A 24,288-nucleotide genomic window follows, 5' to 3' on the forward strand; every position below is an offset into this window, starting at 1 on the left:
TGCGGGCGGACGGCGGGCGCTCCACCGAGCGGACCCAGCCAACCGAGCTGCGGCTCGTTCGCAGCTCCACTTTGTCTCGCTACCTCGTACAGGTGCGTGCGAATGCCGCGTTGCTGTACACAGTTCGATGACCTCAAGATGCGAGGCAACGTGGCACGCCGGCGGACACGTGCCCTCCCCTGGTCACGCGCCGCGGCCCTTCGTGGCCGCATGCGTGCGCGCGTGTCGTCCCGACCTGTCGCCCTGTTCCTCGAGCATATATACGGGCACACTCATCTCGCGTCCATTCCCATCCGGTACAACCACGAGAACAACAGCCGTCGCAGCCGGCACGCTCGCTGTCTGTCGCAGATCGGAGAGGAGGGGAAGCTAGCTCGTCGGAAGAGGGAGGGAGGGGGCAATGGCGGAGTACCAGGGGGAGTACGGGCACCCGTACCCGCGCGTCGACCAGTACGGGAACCCCGTGCCGCCGGTGGACCAGTACGGCAACCCCGTCCCGAGGGAGCCGGCCGCCGGCGGTGCTCCCCCCCTGTACGGCGCAGCAGGCGACGCCGCGGGCGCGGCCGGGTACGTGGCGCCGGCGCCGTCGCCGGGTGAGTACGGCACGGACGCGGCGTACCCGCGCGAGGGCGTCACCGCGGTCGGTGGCGGTGTCGCGCCCGGCGAACCGGCGCTCGCGTACGAGGGCATGGTCGGCGGCGGCGGCGCGGGCGCAGCGGCGGGCATGGGAGGCCGGGTCATCCAGCCGGCCGTGGTGGAGGAGGAGATCACGTTCGGCAGCAGCCAGCTTCAGCCGACCAGGGAGGAGGGGCACCACACGACGCTCGGCGAGAAGCTGGCGCGCTCCGGCAGCTCGAGCTCCAGCTCGTCCTCGGAGGACGACGGGCAGGGCGGGCGGCGGAAAAAGAAGAGCCTCAAGGAGAAGATCAAGGAGAAGCTCCCGGGCACCCACAGGCACGAGGAGCGCGCCAAGGCCGGCGGGCAGCACGCCGCGGCGCCCGCCGCGGCGGCGGCCACGGGGACGCATGCAGCGGGGGCGCACGAGAAGAAGGGCCTCATGGACAAGATCAAGGAGAAGCTCCCGGGACACCACCACTGAGCGAGCACGGCGCGTCTCGTCGGCTGGGTTTGGGAGCGTCACATCGCAAGCCGTGTCTGTGTATCGTGTCCTCGTTTGGTTGGTTTGCCGTGCACCGTGTTCTCTGTGGCACCAGTTTGTACTGTAGATGTGTACTGCTGCTTAGAAGGATTTGGGTACGGACGACTTTCGTTTAGGTTTGGTTCGAGGTACTTGGGGCCTGTGTCGTGTCTATGTTGTTATCGATCGAGATGTTGGCTGTCAGGTTAGTGTTAAAGCCTACGAACAGCTTGCGATTTTGCTCCGAACCCAGTGTTAACCAGGCCGCGCGGCGCGGTGCGGGGCGGGTGGACTGGAGAGGAAATTGGCATGGGAACGTGGCGGCCACTGGGCCGCCCCAAGGCTGCCTCGCCATCGGCCGGGCCATCCTCGGGCCACTGATCTGCAGCACGTTGCGGCAGAGCCCATCCGAGCAGCAGCGCCAGCGACGCGCGAGCAGCAAGCTTGTGCGCGCGGTGCCTTGCCTTGCTGCAGGAGGGCCGTGCCGCGCGCTTGCCTCCCTGCCGCGCCAACGCGCGCCGCCGTACGGCGGCAGAAACAGCGCGCGCCAGCCTGCCGCCGACCGCCGTGCTTCATCAAATTCAATGCGCGACAGCGCCTGCCTCTGCCTGCCCCGAGCGAGGCCTCTTCATTCCTCCCCGTGCGGCCCGATCGACCAATCACCGCGGCCGCGAGCGGAGCCGCAGGCTGCTCTTCTTCTGGTCCTCTCCCTCGCTCGCGCCTGCCGTGCGGTCGGTCTTCTTCGCCGCCGCGCCGCCGATCGGGCTGGCCGGCTGGCACTCCACGGCGCGGCGCGGCTGAACTGTGCCGCCCCAATCATTGATCCCCTCGTGCTCTTTCGCTCGCCATCGTGCCGTTGCCCGGTCTGGCTGGCCGCCCGGCCGGCCCCCTGGCTTGATTAATTGTGGTTGTTAATGACCCGGACAATAGTGCAAGACAGATCGGCCGAGATGCTTTGCCTGCCTGCTTATCCACGGCGCGGCCTAGAACTCAATGATTTCCCAGCGAAAAGTTGGCCTCCCGTGTTCAGTGCCGCACGTACGCCGTCCTGAGCAAATCGTTAACGCTCCCATGGCGCTGCTCATGCTTGCGAGCTTGCGGCGGCGCTCTGTCGCGTTGCGTCCCCGGCAGCGGCACCGATTGAACCGATGCCACTTCGGAGCATGCACCGGTACAATGACACAAGTGGATATTGTGTTAGAACCTCCAATTGCTACTATTTAGACATAGAGAGACCGGTTGAACCGACGCCTTCACTTCCTAACTCGTAGGTTCTTTCGATGGTCACGATTTTTCTGCAGTGGACTTCCAATGGCTATGTGACCCTCTCTACTCTATATAAAGCCACCCCTGACTCATTTAAGTTGTCTTTGACGCATTGAATACCTGAGACCACCCTTGATAAGTAAATAGAGTGCTTTGATCAATGAGATGAAAATCTAGTGCATTGATTGTGCTTTAACTTTGAAGAATTCAACCTTTGCAAGTGTAACAAGTGTGCTTGAGTTAGACCCAACTGAGTGTAGGTCAAGTAAAGGCTTAGGAATTTGTTACTCTTGGTATTTGACGGCACCTAGACGGTCTTGGTGATCGGGAGATTCTTGGTGAGCTCTTGGAGTTTGTGGGAGCCCCAAGACAAAAAGCTTGTACACGGTGTGAAGCTCGCCGTTTCGGAGATGGAGAAGGAGCATTCTTAGTGATCACTTGCTCCTTGGTGAAGCAAGAGAGTGATACCCTTGTGTGGGTGCTCCAACATGGATTAGGGGGGACACTACTACAGAACAGTCCTTTGTTCCAAGCCATTTGTCCCGGCTGCTTTTGGGCCCGGGACAAAAGGTGGCTTTTGTCCCGGGTCCAACGGCTAGCCGGGCTAGCGGTGGGGACAGAGGTCTTTTGTCCCGGTTGGAGGCACCAACCGGGACAAAAGGACCCCCTTTTATCCCGGTTGGTGGCTCCATCCGGGATAAAAGGCACAACCCTTTTGTCCCGATTGGCAACACCAACCCGGACTAAAGGGTGACCCTTTTGTCCCGGTTGGTGGCACCAACCCGGACAAAAGGTCCCTCCACGTGATAGTTCAAAAGGAAATTATTCTTTACTAAGTCACATGAACTACTTATGTGAGTTGGCAAGGAAGCCATGCGCCAGGCAATAGGTCTTGGGTTCGAATCCCGCAGGGCACAAAATTTTTTTAGCGTGAGGGACATTTTGTCCCGGTTCTACCACCCGGGACAAAAACCTCCAAAGCTTTTGTCCCGGCAGCCGAATCCCGGTTCCAAAACCGGGACAAATGGTGCTTTGGAACAGGGACAAATGACCCAATCTGTAGTAGTGGGAGCGTCAACTCCTCGATACCACGGGAAAAAATCTGGTTGTCTCGTGTCCTTTGCATTTACTTCAAGCAATTAAATTTTTGTGTTCTTGGTCTTACTCTTATTTGCTTGTAGTTTGACTAGGACAATTTGTATGGTAGTGTGAATCTTTGTTTAGGACTTGTTGTTGCTAGTGTGGCTTTTTCTAAGCAAAATGAACATGTTAGTGTGTTTTTCTATCTAAGAATTCTTTACTAGTGTGCTCTAGTTATTAGGTTTTAAATTTGTAAATTAGACAATACTAGTCTAGATTAAGAATCTTCTAAAAATTTGAAAAAATCCCAATTACCTCCTTGATCCTCTATCCTTTCACCGTCCCCTCCGTCTTCTGGTTCGTTTGAGAGAGAGAGAAGGGCGGGGCCGGGGCGGCGGCCGCCGACGGGGTCAGCGAGGGTTGTTCACGTCTTTCTTTAATTGCGCTCGAACCCTGTTTCTCTTCGAACACGGCAGGACTATGGTACATCGTTCAGTGTCTGTCAATGGCAGTGGTGCACGTACTAGAGACCAGGACCTTTCAGCAAAAGTGGCCTCCGGAGCGGAGGATTAGATTAGACGCTAACACCAGCATTAACAAGGAAACACGTAGAAATTAATTCTTACATGGACACAAGCTATTGCAATTGTGGGGCTCCACCTCCAGTAGCTTGCAGGCCGGTATAGATATTTTTCATTTGCCAACAAGACAAGCTTCAAGGGGCAAAAAAAAAAAGAAGCGTACTCACTTTGTTTTCAAATAATGTATGATGTCTAGACCAAGCAATCAATTCAATCGAAAAACGTCATATATTCAGAACCTAAGGAAGCAGCAAACTCAGCAAATCCTCCTCCATCCCTAACCTAAACTCATGGCAGCCATCGCGTTCACGCCATCAGCAAATGTCGTATGTTTTCTCAGCTACCAGCTAGCTTAGCTAGGAGGTGCGCTGATGAGTTGCATTATTCAGTGCCACGGCAGTGCTGCCTGCATGTCGTCGTGGTACTACTACCTTTTAGCGAGAGGCGACGTTCGGAGGGAAAGATTAGATTACAAGCTAACAGCAGCATTAACGACGCCACGAAGTTGTTGTTTCGGGAAAAAAAAGGAGGGGCGTTATATTAGTACACACGTAAATCAACAGTTGAAATTGACTAGCACGGCTGATTCCAGCGGCCGGTGTAGCTGTCCTCCTCACTGCTTTTCGTAGGACACAAATCAAGGAAAGCTGAGGAACATGACGGCGACCTGCTGCCCCCAGGCAATTAGTGAGTGAGAACCTTCTGGTTTCTTTCTTCGTTCAGATGAGGAATGCAAACGCCAAAAATCTATACAGTGTCCCTTTTTCAGTGGTAGACAATTAGACAAGAGTCACTGGACTGGGTACACTGGTACAGAAAGTGAAGTAAGAAACTTATTCTTACAAAACCTTAGTACTGTATACAGTATATAGCAACTACACTGTGTTTACACTTGTACTATATTTGTATATATGCCTTTATTTTACCCATGCTGAAAACAGAACAAAGAAACGTTAAAAAGAGACATTGTTAAGGACTAAGGAGGAGGAGTAAGAAGGACGACTAGGGGGATTAACAAATTAAAGCACAGTCTCTAAGCTTCCGTTTGGTCTGTGTGAAATGCCTTTAGGAACAGTGTATATACGGTGGTAATTTATGTCGCCGGAACTGGAATTCACAGGTTGAAACCTCAGAAGAACTCGAGGTTGAAGTCGCCGACCACGGCGCCCCGGCTGATGTCGAAGTCGAAATGCGGCAGGCTCTGCTCCTGCTGCCCGTGGCAGGGCAGCAGGAACTTGTGCTCGAGCGACTGCTCCTCGCCGGAGGCCCAGTGCAGCTGCGCCGCCGCCTCGCTGCCGTCGAGCGCATTGCTCGCCTCCGGGGCGCAGTTCCAGTTGCTGCTGTTGCTGGAGCTCTCGCCGTAGCCCAGGTTCTCCGACACGTCCAGCACGCTGCTGTAGTCCACGAACGCGGCCGCGTCCTGCTTGCCGCCGCCGCCCAGGTGGCCGTACAGCGCGGGGCCACCAGCCGCGTCGAAGCCGCCGCCGAAGCTGTCGGTCAGCGGGAACGGGTCGAACACCTGCTGGTGCTGCTGCTGCTGCTTCGGCGCGAAGCCGCCTGCGTCGGCGGCGGCGGCTGGCGGCTTGTGTTCCTGCGACGCCAGCTGGTCCAATGTCGCCGCCGCCGCCGCCGCGGCGTCGGCGGAGATGGGCTTGTGGGTGGTGGGGTCGATGCCGCGCTGGCGCAGCTTCTTCTTGAGGCAGCTGTTCCAGAAGTTCTTGATCTCGTTGTCCGTCCGGCCCGGCAAGTGCGACGCGATCTGCGACCACCTGCATGCACCAGCCCCACCGGAATCAATCCACCGATATATGATATAGCGGCGGCGCTGAATTTTCACAACCGCATTGCAATCTCCTACTACCTGTTGCCGAGGATCTCGTGCAGGCCGACGATGGCGTCCTCCTCCAGCTGCGAGAAGCTGCCCCGCTTGAGGTCGGGGCGGAGGTAGTTGATCCACCGGAGCCGGCAGCTCTTGCCGCACCTCTGGAGGCCCGCGAGCTTGGGCACGGAGCTCCAGCAGCCGACGCCGTAGCGGATGATGTGGCTGTAGAGCTTGTCGTCCTCCTCGGGCGACCAGAGGCCCTTGCGCAGCTTGTGCTGCACGCCGGCGGCGGCGGAGCCCGCGTGGGCGTGGCGTCCCATTCCGATCCCGCGCGCGTCCCGCCTCCGCCCGACACGGGCGGCCGGGGGAACAGGGATGGGTGATGAGCAGCCTACCTCGTCCGTCGGTATGCGTGCGCCCGTCACTGCCTGTGCACCTCTATTCCCCGAGAGCGGCCGCAGGGGTGGGTTTATATGGGGAAGCGTGCCGAGAACTGCGCACGTACGGGGGGAGAGGGAGCTGGAAGGGGAGGGAGGCGAGGCGACGCAGCGATCAAGTGGGTTCGAAGCAAGCCGGACGAGGGGAGAGAGAGAGAGAGAGAGAGAGAGAGAGAGAGAGAGAGAGAGAGAGAGAGAGAGAGAGATGTTTGCACAGCAGCAGTGGATTGGAGCTCAAGATACCTCTGGTCTGTGGGAGAAGGTGGGATTAAAAATGGCGCGGTGCGCTCGGGAGGAAGAGACGCAGAGTCAGAGAGGATGAGGGAGCAAGCTGTAACAGCAGCAGAGTGCAGACAGAGGTTGGCGTCGCGGGTCGCGCGTTGCGGGCCAGACCGACAGGGGACGGGAAAAGACACAGGAAATCGAACAGGGCCGGGTTAGTTGGAGATATGACGGAGATTTTTGCCGCCACAATTAAGGTCCCTCGTCACCTCGTCAGGGCGCTAGGAAAAACGCAGCACCAGTCCTGCGTGTGTTTAGATCTCACAAAAACTCCAAATTTTTCATCACATCTCCATCACATCGAAACATTAAATACAACAAATGACTCATGCATAGAGTACTAAATATAGATAAATAAAAAAACTAATTGCATAGTTTTGATGTACGTTGCGAGACGAATCTTTTGAGCCTAGTTAGGTCATAGTAAGACAATATTTACCACAAACAAATGAAAAGTGCTACAGTGTGCTACAATGTCCGATGTGATTTTTTCTTCCACCTTTTCCAGGGATCTAAACACAACCCTGCTCACTAGCTGCTCTGCTAAGAGCAAAATTGGCCGTCTTTAGATTCTAAAATATTTTGGCAAAAAATATCACATCACATGTTTTTGACACATCCATGGAATACTAAATAAAATCTATTTGCAAAATTTTTTATACGGATGGGTTGTAAATCGCGAGACGAATCTAACGACCTTACTTGATCCATAATTTGCAACAACGATACTACAGTAACCATCCGCTAATTATGGATTAATTAGGCTCGTTAGATTCGTCTCGTGATTTACAAAGAGTTTTGTAAATAAACTTTATTTAGTACTCCAAATTAGTAAGATTCCCTTTCAAAAATTTTACACTAAAACATCTAAACACAGCCTTAGTGGTTGCGCCCGTGGGAGGCGAAATAAAATCTATCGTGGACATAGTATTTAATGTGCAACGCAGCAGGAAGAGTATGACCCAGTATGTACCCTAGCATGGACAACGACTCCAAAAAATAGAATAGAGAAGAGTGCTCTTCGCCTGCGTCTGCCGAGTCGCCCGATCCACTCTCTCTTGCTCTCTCTTCTAGGAGTACTTGCTCTAAGTAGTAACTAACCAACCTGACCAGGGGCGGAGCTGCCCATTGGCATTGGGGTCACAAGACCCCGATAAAATTTCGTAAATCCTATAGAAATCTACTATTTATTATTATTGTTGACCCCATTGCATAAACGTGGCGACCCTGGTGATATTTGTGGCTGGCTTCGCCCCTGAACCTGACCGCCACGTCGGTAGCAGGGTACGGTGTTGGTGCCGACTGGTCGCGCCCCGTCCTGATCGATCGGCGTCGGGCCGGCCGGGGTCGTCCTCCTCCGTGTAAAAGCAGCGCTGATTTTACCCGGAGGCGGAAGGCGTTTTCGCGGAGATCACTGTCTCCCCCGATCCGCGGGTGCCGATGATCCTGCGCGCGCGGTGAGGCCGCCGACAGTTCCAGCCAACCGTGGCGTCGGGCGTCGTCGGCCCCGCAGCGCGCGCGCGCGCGCCGAGCAGCTTCGGTCCGCGGACGCCCGAAAGGGGCTCGCCGGAGCCGGATGCCGGAAACCGCAGGAAACGGTGTCGGTCTGCAGAGTATCTGGTGGTGTCGTCGGATTTCTGACCGTTTTGTTCAAGACGTGCCAGGCCACCGTCCGTATCTTGGTCCAAACTGTCGGGAAGGGAAAATGTCGCGAGGTCAATGTGATCGTCGTACCAGCAGCAGCAGACTTGTCTGTCGTCGACCAGCCCCAGTTACGACGCGATGCAGGTTTGATCGTTTTTGGCGTGTGCAGCTAGGCCTGGAATCTACGATACGAGACCTTACGCGGTGAGTGCATGGAAACACATGAACAAAATCTTATTGCGCATCTTAGATACAAATTCTGCACTTACTTGTATGTGAAGTTGAGCCTTGGTTTTTAGCCTAAATCGCAGAAAATGAATTGATCAATTCAGACAGTTTAGGGAGTTATAAAATAAATGAGAAGTTTTGGTTTAAAAAAACAAAATGACGCAGTTTCGTGGGCGTGGTGGGAATGTTGTACTATGGAGCAGCATCAACATGGTGTAGCCAACGTACTACTAGTTCTAGAAACATTTGTCAAAAGCCTGAAAGTTACCTCTGAAAGCTAGGTGGAAATCACATAATAACCGCTCCGGTCTCATCAGCTACAAGAAAAAGCTAGCTTTAAGGGATCGATGGATCGATACCGGCGCAAAACCAAACAATCAACCGGAGGGTCCCAGATGGATACTCCGCATCACTGAAGAACAAGCAGCTACTCCCTCTGTTCCAAATTATAAGTCATTCTAAGAATTTTGGAGAGTCAAAGCATCTCAAAGTTTGACCAAAATTATAAAGAGAAATATAAAGATTTATGACATCAAATAGGTACACTATGAAAATATAGCTAACAAAGAATCTAATAATAATTAATTAGTCTCATAAATGTTATTATCTTGTCATATAAATTTGGTCAAATTTGAAAAACTTTTACTCTCCAAGATTTTTGGAATGACTTATAATTTGAAACAGAGGGAGTAGCTAGCTAGCAGCTGTTCATACGCGCGCACCTGACAATAATAATCGTACGACGACCAGCAAGAAAGGAAATAAAGGGGAAGCGCGATACAGATGTTCAGTTCTACGGACCGATCGGTAGTACCTCGGCTGCTTGTTGCCTTGAGGTTGAGGACGCCGGCCGGCGATCGATCAATTGCGCAATCATTCAGGCGTTCAGCACACTAAAAGCCATCGAGCGAGGGCCCTGCCGGGCGATCATACAGATACAGCAAAGCTCAAGCCGCATGATCATGCAGGAAAGAACCCGCACTTGGCTCGCACGCCAGAAAAACAAACAAAGCGCCAAGTTAAAGGTGGTGGCAGCGTGCATGGTGGAGCTCGTGTGTGCTGACCTTTTTGGGAGGTTTTCCGGTTCTTTAATCAGTGGGTGCAAGAAACTCAACTCGTGCGGTCGTGCCGTGCAGGGTACAGTAGTTCTTTATTTATTTATTTTTCCTTATGAGCAGACGACACTATTATTGTTACTTGTTCTTGACAATAGAGTGTATTATTGTTGTCACGAGGGGAAACTGGAAACATATGTACACGGGCAAACTGTAGTTGTTTAAGCCGCTGAGTACCGGGATTAGTACTAGTACCCCTCGTTAGTGTAACTTGAAGACTAGTGCCAAATGATGACAACCACCAGTATAGTAGTATACTACTATGCAGAGAGAGAGAGAGAGAGAGAGAGAGAGAGAGAGAGAGAGAGAGAGAGAGAGAGAGTTGCCGAGGAGGCCTGCAACCGCAAGGGATCGTCGACAATGATGTAGCGGGGGGGGGGGGGGGGGGGGGGGGGGGGGGGAGGGCCGGGCTAGCTAGCGTGCATCGGAGAAAGCATGCAGGTTAGCGTAGCACGGAGACCATCCACCCGAGGTTGCAAGCACGGGCCGTGTGGGATGGGAGTTTGGTGGCCTATCAGGGTCGCGCTTAGCGTCTCCAGCCTGCTGCTGCTGCTGCTGTACTTCTCCACACCGCTCGCTAGATTTCAGTTGGGGACCTGGCTATAGCTTGGTACTCTCGTTCCTATCTAGCTACAAGCCCCTAACGGTCGTGCACTTGTTGCATTGTGCTCGTCTGATCGAACTGCTCTCAGCTCATCAGCTGCAACTGCATGCATGGACAGTGAAGTACCCCTGCATTCACTCACTCATTAGACAGGTGACCTGTTTCTTGGAAGATTTGGGGGCACACATGCTGGAGCTGGCAAGCAAAAGGATACCAGCCATGCATGGAACTCATGTGCTTGTCCGATCGCCCCCTTCATTCGTCAGAGAGCTGGGAGTGGGTTTGGTTGCTTGGCTGAGATCAATGCTGGGGTACGTACAATGGTACTCTTCTGTCAGATCGATGATTATTAGTGACAATTTATTTCTATGGGTTTCGGTGAGAGTTTTGACTTCACTAGAGATATGATGCCCGCTAAAGTGCGAAAGCTTTCAGCAATAATTGACATCTCGCCAGGTAATAAACCTGCTGCATGACAGTAAAGTAAATTAAACATGTCGCTAGAGTGAAGCTCAAGGCATGCATCATATCAGTAAAGTAAATTAAACATGTCGCCGAATCGGATACTGTGTCCACAGATACCGTTCAGAAGATCTTCTGCCCGGGAAGTTACCTCTCAGACTCTCACCATGGCAGGCAGCTAGGTTTTCCGATCCCTTTCAGTCGAGGTAGTAGCCGCGAGCAACAGTGGTTAAAAGACAAGCCGGCCGGCCGGGCCTCTTTCACCCGCAAGGGAAAAAAGCGCGGGGAGGGAAAGGGCGACAACAACACGTATAATAATGCGTTGGACACAACTTGCGTCAGTGTATCTAGACGTCGCTCTCTCCCTTTTCGTATCAGTTTTTATTCCTTCAAGGGAACTCCAGTTTCAGTACCGATCGAGCTGGTAGCTAGCCGGCCGCCCGGACACGAACAACTGCTACTACTACGTACGTCGACCGGCATGCATGCCGTGCTGTGCTGGTACGCCTGGGTATCTGACGTTGACTCTCCTTCGGGCTTCGGACAGACACGTAGTCGAAAGAGAAAGGAAGGAAAAGGGAATGCACCACCACCCGTGGATCATCAGTGAGAGTTTCATCATCAGAGCTAGCTAGCTATCGCGCGCGTGACGCGTCCACGTGTACGCGTACGTGGTGGTGGTAGACTGGTAGTGAAAAATCATATCGTGCATGAGTGCATGCATGACATTTAGCGAAGAAGGGATCGAATCACACCGTATATAGGGCCCCCACTAACAATAACCAGCAGCAATGATTTACCGTGGTGATCGAGTGCGTGTCCCTGTTGTGGGGAGAACAAAAAGGTAAAGGATCCTGCAGCAGGATTCTCACGTTACGCGAGGCTGCTTGATGATCGTGCGGCCGTCCCCGGTGGTAATATAGAACTAGCTACATAGTTTCTGCTGATGTAGAGATGAGAGATAAAAAAAAAGACTATTTTATACTATTAGACCAACATGTTCCTCTTCCTCTCACATGTTCTTTGGATTATGTGAAATAGATCAGCTATTTGCTCATCGCTAGTGACTATTCTCTCTCCTACTTTTCTATTGCCACATAACTAGCTAAATAGCTAACCATTGCGGACGCCCTGACATGCTTGCTGCCTCCTTAATCTAGAAAGGAAAGCAAAACACAGCACAAGAGCGAGGGAGAGTGGAAGGAAAAGGTGATGACAACCCTGGAACTGGGTGTAGTAAGCTTTCGTCGTGTAGTGTAAGGCATTCTAGAAATTTTTGAACAGATTAAATGAGCGAATGAAAGATGCATATACTCTCCAAGAGCTCTTAGTTTAACTGCCGTAATTAAAGTAAAGAAAAAAAAGTAAGTATGCAACTAAGAGCTATGAACAATTAAATGATTTTCTTAAATACTTATAAAAAATTCTTAGAACGTCTTATTATATTCAGATATAAATTTTGAACCTTTCGATATGTTACATACATTTCAGGACGGAATGAATTCTCTGAACCTCCGATACCTTACATACATTCCAGTTCCAAGACCGAAGGAGTAGAAGCTAGCGAGGGAATGAGGGCGGGAGCGCATCATCATATGGTGGCCTGGCTCCTCTTTGAAGTTATGCAAGCCCGGAGCGACGCAGCTCAGTGGCCGCATTGCACATCTGATTACGCACGCACGGGCCGGCCGCATTGCACATCGCGACGCGCGTGGTCGCTGCCGGCCGCGGCCTCCTCTCGCTCCTCTCCCGCGCGCGCGGCAGGAGGAGGGGGGAGTGGTTGGTGCTGCCGCCGAACGCCGGCTCTGCCGCTACACGGCTACGGCGAGGAGGAGGAGGAGGAGCCAGGAGGGGGGAGAAAGCTAAGAGGCCGTCGCCGTCAGAAAAGGGGAGATGGCGTGATGCGCACTTGCCTTGCATGAGTAACCTGCATGATTGAGCCGTTTGGCTAGCCCACGCCACAACGGAAAAAGGCGCGCGCGGCTCTCGGCTCCCTCCTCCTCAAGCCATGCAAAGTTGCCAACCAAACCGTGCACTAATTAATTCCCCCCACCACCTAATTCATCAGGTCCCGCGCCTTTTTTTTTTCCTTCTCGTTAGCAGCCTTTTTTTTAAAAAAAAAAACGACCTACTATAGTACCCCTGTACTACTGTTCATTTTCCTTCGTGTCTTTCTTGCTCTCATGCACGGCACGATACTGATGAGAGGTATGGGCTAGCTAATAGTACTTTTTTTTCGAGAACTTGCCTGGGCCATCTGCTAGTACGCTAGCTAGCTGATGGTGGCTATTCGTTTAGTAGGGTTCTAGCAGCTAGCGGCAGGCTACAGGGTAGCCGTGGATCGGAGGTTAATAAGCAGGAACAGGTCGAAGCAACATTGCCGGTGCGAGCAGAGTGTGTGGTGTCTTTGGTCTGGACTCTGGAGGGAAGGAATCAAGTCGTGGTGCTGCTAGCAGGGAGCAGCTGCTTCGATCAGGCTTAATTGGGACGAAGGAGGAGGAGGAGGAGGTAACCGTACGCGTTTGTGCAGGTCGTTGGGTTTTCGTTTTCCCCAGAGAGCTAGGGAGTTTTGTTAGATCGCACCCCCCCCCCCCCACCCCCCCCCCCCCCCCCGGGCCCCCGGGCGGCCGCCTTCGGCTCCATGGATTGAATCCAAGCAACAACCATTCCATCAAGCAGCGCAACGGGGTCGTCGTGTGTATATATGTGAACATCGGGTGCATGCTCAACTGCTGCCGATGCAGTGCTCTCGCTCCAGGCCCGTCATGGCCCCGGACGAGCTGGGCGACGGCACAGGGCCCCCCAAATAGAGGGGCCCCCAAGTAGTTACTATTGCATTATTGCATATAGAATTTTGTTAACTATTTTTGTTACTGTTGCATCTTCGAAAATGTGTTTTTCTAAACTCAAGTTATTGAAACTCTATTTGCGTTCTACTATGACGTAAGAAAGACTCAATGAGTTGGTGACAATAGTAATTGAAAATAATATCCTAGAGATCAACTATGAAGATATAATTGAAGATTTTATTTCTAAGAATGCGAGAAGAATGCTGCTCTTTAGTAGAACATGAGGTTAGTTCTATTTTTATAGTTTTACCATTCTCGTTTGATATATTTCAAAATAATGTTTGAAATAATACGTACTAATGTTACATAATTGTATGAAAAAATATATTAATTATATTCGATATATTATTTTTATATATTTTAGAGCCCCACTTTACATTTTGTTCTGGGACCTCGAATTTCTGGAGACGGCCCTGTCTCGCTCTGATCTTACTGATGATCATGCGATCGATCGAGCTAGCTGTGAAATTCACTAGTCTTTGAATTCGCGGACACAATCATCGTACTACGACGATCAACGTCACTGACACGTGTTCCGTAGTTAACAAGTGCTGCATCGCAGGCACATGCATCATAGGGTTTCCCCGAACTTTTTTTAGTCTCTGTCATATCAATTTTTTTTACTATTTTGAAATATTAAATAAATTTTGTTTATAATTTTTTTGACAGCTGAGTGCTAATTCGCGAGACGAATCTAATGAGCATAATTAATCTATAATATGCTACAGTGGTACTACAGTAACCATCCGCTAATCATAGATTAATATACCTCATTAGATTCGTCTTGCATTTTAGTACAAAGATTCTGCAATTAGTTTTATAATTAATTTTTATTTAATACTTCTAAATATTAAGATTCTCTTTCATGTAATATAGACTAAAGTTATGATATAGACTAAAGTTTAACCCCTGTAAACAAACAATCCCTTACTAAATAAAACTTGCGGCGGAAGCAAGTTTGACGACCTGTAGATTCGTAAGCGTGCTAGCATCAGTGCCAATACTTAGCAAATCCGCTTAAGAAATAAACGGCCGTAGTTTGGTCGATCAGGGTTCGGTTTCCGTGTGGGAATAAGAAAACAACTGGGAGAGAAAGATTGAGTGGAGGGGAGGAAGATCTGATGCATCTGATCATCATTTGCGAGATCATTATTGCGGGATAAGTGAAGCAGATACAGTTGCGGCCTCCAGCAGCTCGTCGCTGCCGAGCCAAATGGCTGGTTGGTTTTCCTAGCGCACACAAGTTGAGAAAAAAATCTAGCATGCATGAAGTGTCAAATGAAGTCTATTTGTAAAAATTTTTTAGGGATCAGTATAACTTTTCGCGACTAATCTAATGATAATAATTAATTAATAATTAGCTACAGTAATACTACAGTACCATCATTTAATCACGCAGTCAAAGGTCTCATTAGATTTTCAGGGTTCCTAGCGCAGTGGTTCTGGAGTTGGTTTTGTAAACTAGCTTTATTTAATACCGTAATTAGCGGTCAAAATTTTCTAGTACTCCCTAGCGCAAGGAATCAAACAGGACAATAATAATGTGGCCTCGTTCCCAGCAGCCAGCCAGCGTTGGCAATAATACTGACGCACCGTACCATGCATGAAACACATGAGAGAAAAAAGCGATATGATGCAGAGCAAGTATTACAATCGGCGCAGAGCCGGCGAAAATCATATGTGGAAGAGAGAAGAGGAATGAGAGAGAAGGTAGCGGGCGAGCGGCGAGACGCCACCATCCAGCCGGGGCATGGACTATTTGGTCCCACAAATGCTGCTTCCTTAGCTGGACATTGGCTGATGTCGCTTTCACAGAATAAATGAAGCTACAGTCACGGAATAAAAAAGGTAGTACCCAGCTGAGCTGGAGTTTGTTCACGCCGGCAAGTCGGCGATATTATAAGGTTGTCCGCAGTGGGAGCGCTATCCCACGCGCTACGCCGTCTTTCAGTTCGAGATGGCGCAAAAATTGCCGCAGCGGGGCTCTATAAACGCTGCGGTAAGTTAGCGCTCCTCCTCCCACGCGCGACTTCCAGCGTGGTACGGACGGCGCGCTATCACGTCTGGCCCCAACCACCCCGCATTCGCGCGGCGACTCGGAACGGAAGGAGCCGTCACCGTCCACCGTCGCCACCGCCGATCAACTCCAGACCCGTCGGAGGAGCACGGCCGCCACCCCCGAGCCGGCCATGGACGTGCGCAGGAGGGCCACCATCCCCGCCTCGTCGCCGTCATCGGCGCGCCCCTGCTCCGAGCCTCGCCTGGGCTCGATTCGGGCAGCCTCGCCGATGCCCCAGCTCCCGCCGTGGCCGCACACCGCTCGTCCCATCCCACCACGCGCCGCCCGTCGGAGCCCCGCCGTCGAGGACTGCCTCCGCGAGCCTCCGCCATAGCCGCTGCCGCGGGCTCGAGCTTGAGGCCACCAGATCCGGCTGCCGCCGCCATGGCCCGAGCTCAAGGCCGCCGGATCTGGCCTGCCCCACTTGTCTCCCTGGCTCGGCGGAGGTTGAGCTCGCCGGCGGCCGTAGTCCCGAGCCAAGGATGGAGGCGTGTCGCCGGCCTGGGCCCGGTGCGGGCTGGCTCGGCCGCGCCGCACCGCGCGGCCCTGCCACGCAGCCGCAGGGTGGACAAGGAGTGCAGAGACGACAGAGGGGGCAGTGGCCGGCCGCCATGGGCTAGGGAGGGGAAGGACGAGGGGGCCGCGGCGGAGCTCAAGGCAGAGGAGGCTGGGGAGGGAAGGAGGCCGGCCGAAAAACGAGCTTGCGTACGGGTGGGAGGAGCGGCGCCGGCGAGGGACTCGCGGCCCGAGACTCTCTGCCGCGCTGCTCGCCACCTCCCACGCGCCCGCGAGATCCAGGTCGCGGAGCGCGGAGGCCGGCGGAGGGAGGAAGAGGAGGCGTGTCATAGGCCCCCGGTGGAGGGCGCCCCGCCGCGCCCCGCGAGGCCCACTCCGCCGCAGCACCGCGAGGGGGAGGAGGACGGCCCATGGCCAAGCTCGCCGCTGCAACGAGCTCGGCGCCGGGCGGTCGTGGACGCGCGCCAGGTGTTTCGCCGCCGCGCGCCAGCTTCCACGCCGCGCACGCCAGGCGACCGCAATGAGCTCAGCGCCGGGCGGCCGTGGACGCACGCCGGCAGCCCCGCCCCGTGGTGCCGCGCGCAGGCGGCCCCGCCGTGCCGCGCCCCAGGCCCACCGTCGGGAGGCCTCCGTCGCGCTGCGGCCGCCGTGCCGCGGCACGCCCTGCTCGCTGTCGGCTAGAGAGAGAGAGAAGAGAATGGGAGGGAGTGGCGTCCGCGTGGGGGCGGGGGCATAATAAAATAAATCTGACAAGTGGACCCTGCTACTGGTTGTTGGTATAGATTTGGGGATACAGAGAATGACGGGTGCGGAGAAACTAAGTATAGAGAAGAGAATCTCGATGACCGGACAAAAATATTTTGTTTAGTGTATGAAAATAGAGAATGATAAGTGCGGACAGCCTAAACCTTGCTGAGTGATGAGTTCCATGTCCATCTTCTGGCCGCTGCACATTCCTCATCCGCCCTGCGGCGAACTGTTCTGCGGCAGACCGACATGCCAGTTGCCAGAGCACTGCTGCTATTCTTTACACATGCTGATTTCACAACTGACGTGACTCTTTTTTTGTGTGTGTGGCACCCCCGGTTGTTTCGCGGATCCAGTCACGTCAACCGAGGCATTATTACATCGCTGAAATCTGCAAAGTAGTTTTTTGTTTACTCGCATTTGTTTTTGTTCACGCCAACCAACAAATGCGAGTAAACAAAAACACCATCAACAAAAATGCGGGTAAACAAAAACACCATCAACTATAATACTACTATTATTATATCACCGCACGTCCGCACGGTGGCGGTAGAATCTTGCATGCCACCTGATTCAAGGCAGGATCGGTACACGTTGGTCGAGTCCCCCTTTATTTGTTCCGATCCGTGGCGACCTTAATTTGGACAGTTACGTGCAACAACTAAATTAACTCTGCTACTGCTCTAGTACGTACGTGACACACTCTCGGAGTGGTACAGCGCCAGGGCGTACGGGAGTCGTCGGGAGGAAACGTCAAGGCATCACGGATCATCGCGGTTGATTACGTCCGCGCGTCGTTCAGTACAGTACAACGACGCGTCAGCTACTACCGTTATTACAAGCAAGGGATGGATTATTGAAGCGATTAGGAGAGTAACCGATGAGTAGGCCCAGTCGGGATGCAATCCAACGGCTTCGTTTTGCTTGCGGATCGAGCGCGACGCCGCGCCGGATGTCAGCCCCACGCATGTCGTCGTCTGCTCTTGTCCCCCGCCGGCCGTCGCCGTCCATATCCCAGTGTCCCTACACCTAGCTAGCTAAACGGCTACGGGGAAGGGTATCCGGGCATCCGGCCACGTCAACCGCCGAGGTGGCGTGGCGAGGTCGCGCCCCACGACCGGCCGACGCCGTGACGCGACGACGACGTTGTATCAATGCAGGCAGGCAGCTAGCTACTACAACATTGACGGACAACGAGGCTAGCGTCGCCGTCCCACGCGCGCCCTTTTGACGTGTCGGGCCTCGCGCGGATCGGACGCCCGCGCCCACTGCATGCGGCCGCACTCGCGAGCTAGTGTCGGCACGACGCCCAGCTACACACACGCGCACGGCTACTAATCGTCTGCTAATCGCAATCAGGGCCACGAGGATCCATGTGTGTGCCATTGACTTGGATGTCACGTTAAGTGAGGTCGTTCCGGACCCGCCGACGGTGACACGGGGCTGGCTGCTGACTGTACACAAACACACGGAAGCAGCCATGCAAATTTGCTGGGCGTTGTGGCTATTGGCTAGTTGGATTTCTAATTTCTTGGACCCCCTCTCGTACGTGTTAGTGCTCGTCTCATCGTGGTCTCCATCGGCCAGTCACCGTTCAAAGTTTAGACGTGCGCTTTCTAGAACACTTTTTTTTTTTTTGCGGCACAACTACAGCTGAGCGAGCGCGCGGTGATGGCTGATGCCTCAACTTTTGGCCCTGCACTAGCACTACTCCGGTACACCCTCTTCCTCTTCTTCTTCTTCTTTTGCACTACTAAACGTGGTACTACTCTTCTTTTTTTAAAAAAAATAAACGTGGTAATAGTAGCGCTAGTTCTGTTCCTGTATGCTCCTTTGTTATTGTGAAATTAAAAGAGCACGTTTCTGATGAATCTCGATTGACTAGTAGTGCTGTAAAAAAAAACCCCCCACACCGTTCCTTGTTTACATGCATGCTATGGACATTAGCCAATAGTCCACTGTCCACGTGGATAACTTCTGAAGCAAAGTGCTAAATATATTCTCAAAGCAAGATCTCGCCACCGTCGGCTCAGCTGTGCATGCAAGCTGGAACTAGCGCCAAGCGTCCACGCTGCTAGTGCCTGTCAACCTGTTGTTCTAATCTTGGGGGTCGTTTTCCCTCATGTAGCTCTGCTAATGGGTTGGGTTGAAATGGGTTTTATGGGGTGGGTTTTGAAATAGAGTGTGTTTGGATGATTTAAAATGGGTTGTATTAGTTAATGGGGTGGGTCGGGGCGGGTTCTATATAGAGGCGGGTTGGGGCGGGTTGGGGTGGGTTGAAATGGATACTTTTTATAAAATAGTATAACTATATATATAAATGTGGGTCCCACGTGAGAGCTGGACTCTGAAATTAAAACCACGTGTTTATATCAGAAAATTTTATCGAAATTGACTGAATTTTGTTGGAGATGACTCAGTACGACTGGCAGCTATTTTGTGCAAAGCAGTGTGGCTAGAACTACCTGTGGGCCCCACATGAAGAGCCGGACCCTGGAATTAAAACCTCGCGTTCACACTATAAAATTTTATCGAAATTGACTGAAATTTGTTGGAGATGACTCAGTACGACTGGCAGCTACTCTGTGCAAAGCAGCGTGGCTAGAACTACACGTGGGCGCCACATCAAGAGCCGGACCCTAGAATTAAAACCTCGCGTTCACACTATAAAATTTTATCGAAATTGACTGAAATTTGTTGGAGATGACTCAGTACGACTGGCAGCTACTCTGTGCAAAGCAGCGTGGCTAGAACTACACGTGGGTTCCACATCAAGAGCCGGACCCTAGAATTAAAACCTCGCGTTCACACTATAAAATTTTATCGAAATTGACTGAAATTTGTTGGAGATGACTCAGTACGACTGGCAGCTACTCTGTGCAAAGCAGCGTGGCTAGAACTACACGTGGGCTCCACATCAAGAGCCGGACCCTAGAATTAAAATCTCGCGTTCACACTATAAAATTTTATCGAAATTGACTGAAATTTGTTGGAGATGACTCAGTACGACTGGCAGCTACTCTGTGCAAAGTAGCGTGGCTAGAACTACACGTGGGCTCCACATCAAGACTCGGACCCTGGAATTAAAACCTCGCGTTCACACTATAAAATTTTATCGAAATTGACTGAAATTTTTAGAGATGAGTCAATATGACTGACAGATACTCTGTGCAAAATAGTGTGGCTAGACATATATGTGGTCCCCACATTAAGTGTAGAACCACTAAATTCCTCTGCATAGTAACCCATGGGTTTTTATGGGTTACCCGCTTATAATGAGGCGGGTTGGTTAGAGTTGAGAAATTAACTAATTGGGTTGGGTGGGGTTGGGTATCTAAATATGTTAATTTTGGGTGGGGTTGGATATGGTGCGGGTTCTAACCCATTAGCAGGGCTACCCTGATGGGCATAGTAGAGAGGATGTTATGTTCCCCTGTCCCACGAGAGTAGGATGCCGCTTTTGCCCTTCCCCTCTCCTCCCTGCCGCCGCCTCGCTGAAAGGTCAGCGTCGTGGCTCAGCGTTTCAGCAGGAGGAGATTTGCGGCCGCGCCATCTCGCTGTCAGCCTAGGCTTTCCTGGTTTCTCATCTGCAATTCTGACGCTGTGCGCCGATCGAGTGGGAACGCCAGCGGGCACCGATGCAGAAAGGCTTCATGTTATTTTCTGCGTAAACCTATGCAGAAAGGAGAGAAAGGAGAAGCAGCCCGATGGCCCATCTGGGACCCGCTTTTGCCGCCAGAAGGTGGCCCATCTGCGATTCTGTTTGCCTAAGAAGTAAGACGCTAAGAAACACTTCGTACTCAGAAATGGGTTGGGCCTGAGGTTTTGCCGAAAAGCATGCTGCTATCAGGCCAAGATTTTGATGGGCTAGACGACTATTGGATCATATCACCGGCACCTGTTTCTGTTGGCGGATCATCGGTTGGGCTCTGACCCAACGCAGCAGACATAGGCCTTGTCTTAGCGTAAAAGAGACCATCATCAGATCAACAACCCCTCGCAGTATCTCAAAAAAAAAAAAGGCAGCCTCTCACGAGACAGGCGAGAACAGAGCAGGTCAGCACAGCACCAAACGGAATCCCTGCCTGCACAAGTACGCAGCAGCCAGCAGGGTATAGGTGTGAGAGTACGCACGACGCTGCAGTGCAGCCTGCAGGAACATTTGGCCGCGTCTCGACGACTTTCCTCAAACCTGACGATTCTCCCGTTGAAAATCCCAGAAAGGCAGAGTTTCTGAACCGAAAAGGAACAGACCAGAACGAGGCCGCGGTAGTTGAGCACCACATCTACAGAGACGTGCAACCTATATGCAAGAGTATCACTCCAGTTCCACAAAAACTCTGGAGTGAGATCTCACCATCTGATGACCCCTGCCACCATCCTTCGTTCACACAGATTCAATCGCCTGGCAGGCTGACACGTACAGCATCACTGGGAATCATGAAGAAAAAAAAACAGTCTCTTCTCCAGTAAGATTGGTATTTTTTAATAAGAAAACTAACACAAGCAGCTAAATACCTATATAAAGCCTAGGGACGCAATCTGAACGTGTAAGGAAAAAAAAAACTAATTCAGGCCATGGCCGTCTGGTTGCCGCGACCCCTGACCGCCCGTGTTGCTTCCCACCTAAACAAAACCAGAGACAAGCCAAGCGCGGAGCGCAAGGAGCAAGGAAGCATGGCGCGAGGAAGGAGACGGTTAGGCCAACCGTTTGTATCCTCCTCCAGTCTCCACTCTTGGCGCCAAAGCAAAGCCGTTAGATTATTGGTCACCATCCCGAACCCAACCCCGCCCCCTCCCTCCCACCATTTATCCCTCCCGGAGAAAACAAGCGCGCCATGCCAATGCCCGCTCCGCCCTCCTCCTCCGGCACCGTCGCCCCCCAGCAGCAATGCGGCCGCCTTCCTCTTCGTCCTCCTCGTCGGCGGCGGGCGGCGGCGGCGGCGGCCGGGTGTCCGCGTTCACGATGCGCGCGGTGGCGCGCATGTCGAGGGCGCGCTGGTTCATCTTCCTCCGCCGGGTGTACCAGTACCAGAACGGGCCCAGGTCCGACCTGGGCTCCAACCCCTTCAACTCGCCGGGCTGGCTCGCGCTCGAGCTCGGCGTCATCGTCGCGCAGATGGTCCTGACCACCGCGGTCGTCGCCACCTCCCCCGGCGAGCGCCCCGCGTGGCCGCTCCGCCTCTGGGTCGCCGCGTACAACGTCGGCAACGTGCTCAGCCTCCCGCTCCTCTATTGGCGCCACCGGCATTCCTCCGCCGCCGCCGGGCGCGGCGACGCGCTGTCGGACGACCTCGAGATGCGCGGCGCCAGCGATGCTCTAAGGTACGGCGAACGTAGAATTTCTCGTGAAGAATTGGCACGACCCCGGTTTGATTAATTTCCTGCGCGAATCGAACGCAGGAGCAGCTCGTTCCTGATGAACAAGGCGCGGGCGTTCCTGGAGCTCTTCTTCGCGATGTGGTTCGTGATGGGCAACGTGTGGGTGTTCGACGCGCGGCTGGGGTCGCTCCACCGCGCGCCGAGGCTGTACGCGCTCTGCATCGGCCTGCTGGCCTGGAACGCCGTCGTCTACTCGCTCCCCTTCCTCCTCTTCCTCCTGCTCTGCTGCTTCGTCCCCATGGTCGGCTACGCGCTCGGCTACAACATGAACTCGGCCTCCGCCGGCCGGGGCGCCTCCGACGAGCAGCTCGCCGCGCTGCCGCGGTGGCGGTTCAAGGAGCCGGCGGATGTGCCCAGAGACCGGGACCACGACGACCAAGTGAGTGCATCGAAATCAAAATCTTTTTCGTTCGTTCGTTCACGCTGCTGCGTACGTACATTTGCTTGAAGAAGAAGACCAGCTGGTTAGTAAGCAAGCATTGCAGCATTTCTAGCGTGGTGAGGTAGGAGACGGAGTCACGGAGCAGAGAAAAAGGGGAGGCCAGGAGGAAACTCGACCATCACCAAACAAATGATTGGTAAACTCAGATACAGGCCGGAATAGGATGTCGCAAAAGTGACAAAACGTGCGTACGAAACTAGAACATGCCTCCCCTTTTGGATGATACTAAAGATAAGGAGCCCTACCTTGCCTTTTTGGATCCTGCCAATTATAAGCACCTCTGTTCCTGCTACCAATTACCAACCGAACGAGCAAGCCTGGACCGATGATCCTAGCTTGCTTTGCTCATTTAATTTTCACGCTCAAACTGTGAACTGCTGCTGATCAGCTCGCGCACAGCAACTCTTTATTACCAGCCTGAAGTCTGACGATGAGCTTGTTTCTGAACCGCCGCAACTGCAGGAGTGCTGCATCTGCCTGGCGCAGTACAGGGAGAAGGAGGAGGTGCGGGAGCTGCCGTGCACGCACATGTTCCACCTCAAGTGCGTGGATAGGTGGCTCAGGATCATCTCCTCTTGCCCTCTCTGCAAGCAAGAGCTCAAGTGATGATGCATGGATGCCTACCCGACTCCTGCAGACGACGCATATATATTCTTCCCTGACTGCGCCCGCCGATCAGCGCAGCGGCGGGGCTTGCACCCTAAGACAGGCAGGGGGGATTGCATTGGCCGGACGCGCCACCCGCATGTACTGCGACCGCCGGCCGACGCGGCGGCGATGCGTGCGTCGTACCTCTCGCGGGGGGATTCCGACGGACCTGCACTGACCTAGATGCTGACAAGTGATAGGGACACTTGCACTTGCAGTTGCAGCAGGTAGCTGGAAAATTAAGGGTGTGATTTACATATACTTAGTCTAGGAGGCTAGCAGTCTAGGCAAGGTGGAAAATGTGTGAAGGGAAAAAGAAAGTCTCGTTTTTGTGTGTAATTTGTTGTGCCTGCCTGCCCTTGCTCCAGACAGTACTGACTGCACTTCAGTTGGCGTTGAGATCAAATGAAAAAGTTTTTTTTCTAAATTATAAAATTCTACACGTTTATGACTAACTCCTGTTAAACAAAGTTGATGGTTTAGACAGCAAAAAGCAAATACTTGCTTTTCTATACTATAAAAGTTGACCATTTCTCACAAAGATCCCACTTACTAGGTCCAGAGATTTGACAAAAGGAGGTAGAGACCTATTTTTTTTATAGAAGAAAAATATTTTCACCCTAAAACTAAATTTTTATTTTCACCAAACCCTTCTACATACCCACCCGTGTACCCACCGCATGGAGCACCCTCACGCGCACAATTAAGGGAGAAAATTGATCCCTGTATATGTTTTTCCTTATGCACAAATATGAAATATGAAATAGAGTAGTATAAATGGAGGGCATAAATTAATTAGTACAAATTCTTTGCATACTAAATAAATCAAGATATCCTGCTAATTGCAACATCAAAATGCGCACAATTAAGGGAGAAAGTTTATCCCCGCATATTTCTTTCCTTATGCACAAATTTGACTTGTGAATATTTCTTTTCTTACTTATGAATCACTTATACGGATATAAATAGAAAATAAAGTAGTATAA

At 52.5% G+C, this 24,288-nt stretch overlaps 3 protein-coding genes across 3 annotated transcripts; 2 read left to right on the top strand and 1 right to left on the bottom strand.

The window, feature by feature from the left end:
• Positions 1-66: 66 nt before the first annotated feature.
• Positions 67-1,383, top strand: LOC120710703 (dehydrin Rab25-like). The gene has a single exon (XM_039996298.1). The coding sequence runs from the start codon at positions 401-403 to the stop codon at positions 1,097-1,099; it is 699 nt and encodes a 232-aa protein (XP_039852232.1). The 5' UTR covers positions 67-400; the 3' UTR covers positions 1,100-1,383.
• Positions 1,384-4,807: 3,424 nt separating this feature from the next.
• On the bottom strand, positions 4,808-6,653 carry LOC120707758 (myb-related protein Hv33-like). Its single transcript, XM_039992763.1, has 2 exons — positions 5,927-6,653; positions 4,808-5,834 (listed from the first exon to the last, which is right to left on the bottom strand). Exons 1-2 carry the CDS (start codon positions 6,205-6,207, stop codon positions 5,195-5,197), a joined length of 921 nt encoding a protein of 306 aa, XP_039848697.1. The 5' UTR covers positions 6,208-6,653; the 3' UTR covers positions 4,808-5,194.
• A 14,972-nt stretch (positions 6,654-21,625) lies between these two features.
• Positions 21,626-23,729, top strand: LOC120707760 (E3 ubiquitin-protein ligase At1g63170-like). The gene is made up of 3 exons (XM_039992765.1): positions 21,626-22,155; positions 22,234-22,591; positions 23,117-23,729. The coding sequence occupies exons 1-3, from the start codon at positions 21,722-21,724 to the stop codon at positions 23,258-23,260; spliced, it is 936 nt and encodes a 311-aa protein (XP_039848699.1). The 5' UTR covers positions 21,626-21,721; the 3' UTR covers positions 23,261-23,729.
• The last annotated feature ends 559 nt before the right edge of the window (positions 23,730-24,288 follow it).

The sequence above is a fragment of the Panicum virgatum genome, chromosome 5K, assembly GCF_016808335.1.
Source record: "Panicum virgatum strain AP13 chromosome 5K, P.virgatum_v5, whole genome shotgun sequence".
Lineage (NCBI taxonomy): Eukaryota > Viridiplantae > Streptophyta > Magnoliopsida > Poales > Poaceae > Panicum > Panicum virgatum.

Coding starts and splice junctions, on each gene's coding strand:
- LOC120707758 (XM_039992763.1), bottom strand. CDS start 6,207: ATGGGACGCCACGCCCACGCGGGCTCCGCCGCCGCCGGCGTGCAGCAC. Junction 5,835..5,926: donor CACGAGATCCTCGGCAACAG/GTAGTAGGAGAT, acceptor TGGTGCATGCAG/GTGGTCGCAGATCGCGTCGC.
- LOC120707760 (XM_039992765.1), top strand. CDS start 21,722: ATGCGGCCGCCTTCCTCTTCGTCCTCCTCGTCGGCGGCGGGCGGCGGC. Junction 22,156..22,233: donor GGCGCCAGCGATGCTCTAAG/GTACGGCGAACG, acceptor AATCGAACGCAG/GAGCAGCTCGTTCCTGATGA. Junction 22,592..23,116: donor ACCGGGACCACGACGACCAA/GTGAGTGCATCG, acceptor CCGCAACTGCAG/GAGTGCTGCATCTGCCTGGC.
- LOC120710703 (XM_039996298.1), top strand. CDS start 401: ATGGCGGAGTACCAGGGGGAGTACGGGCACCCGTACCCGCGCGTCGAC.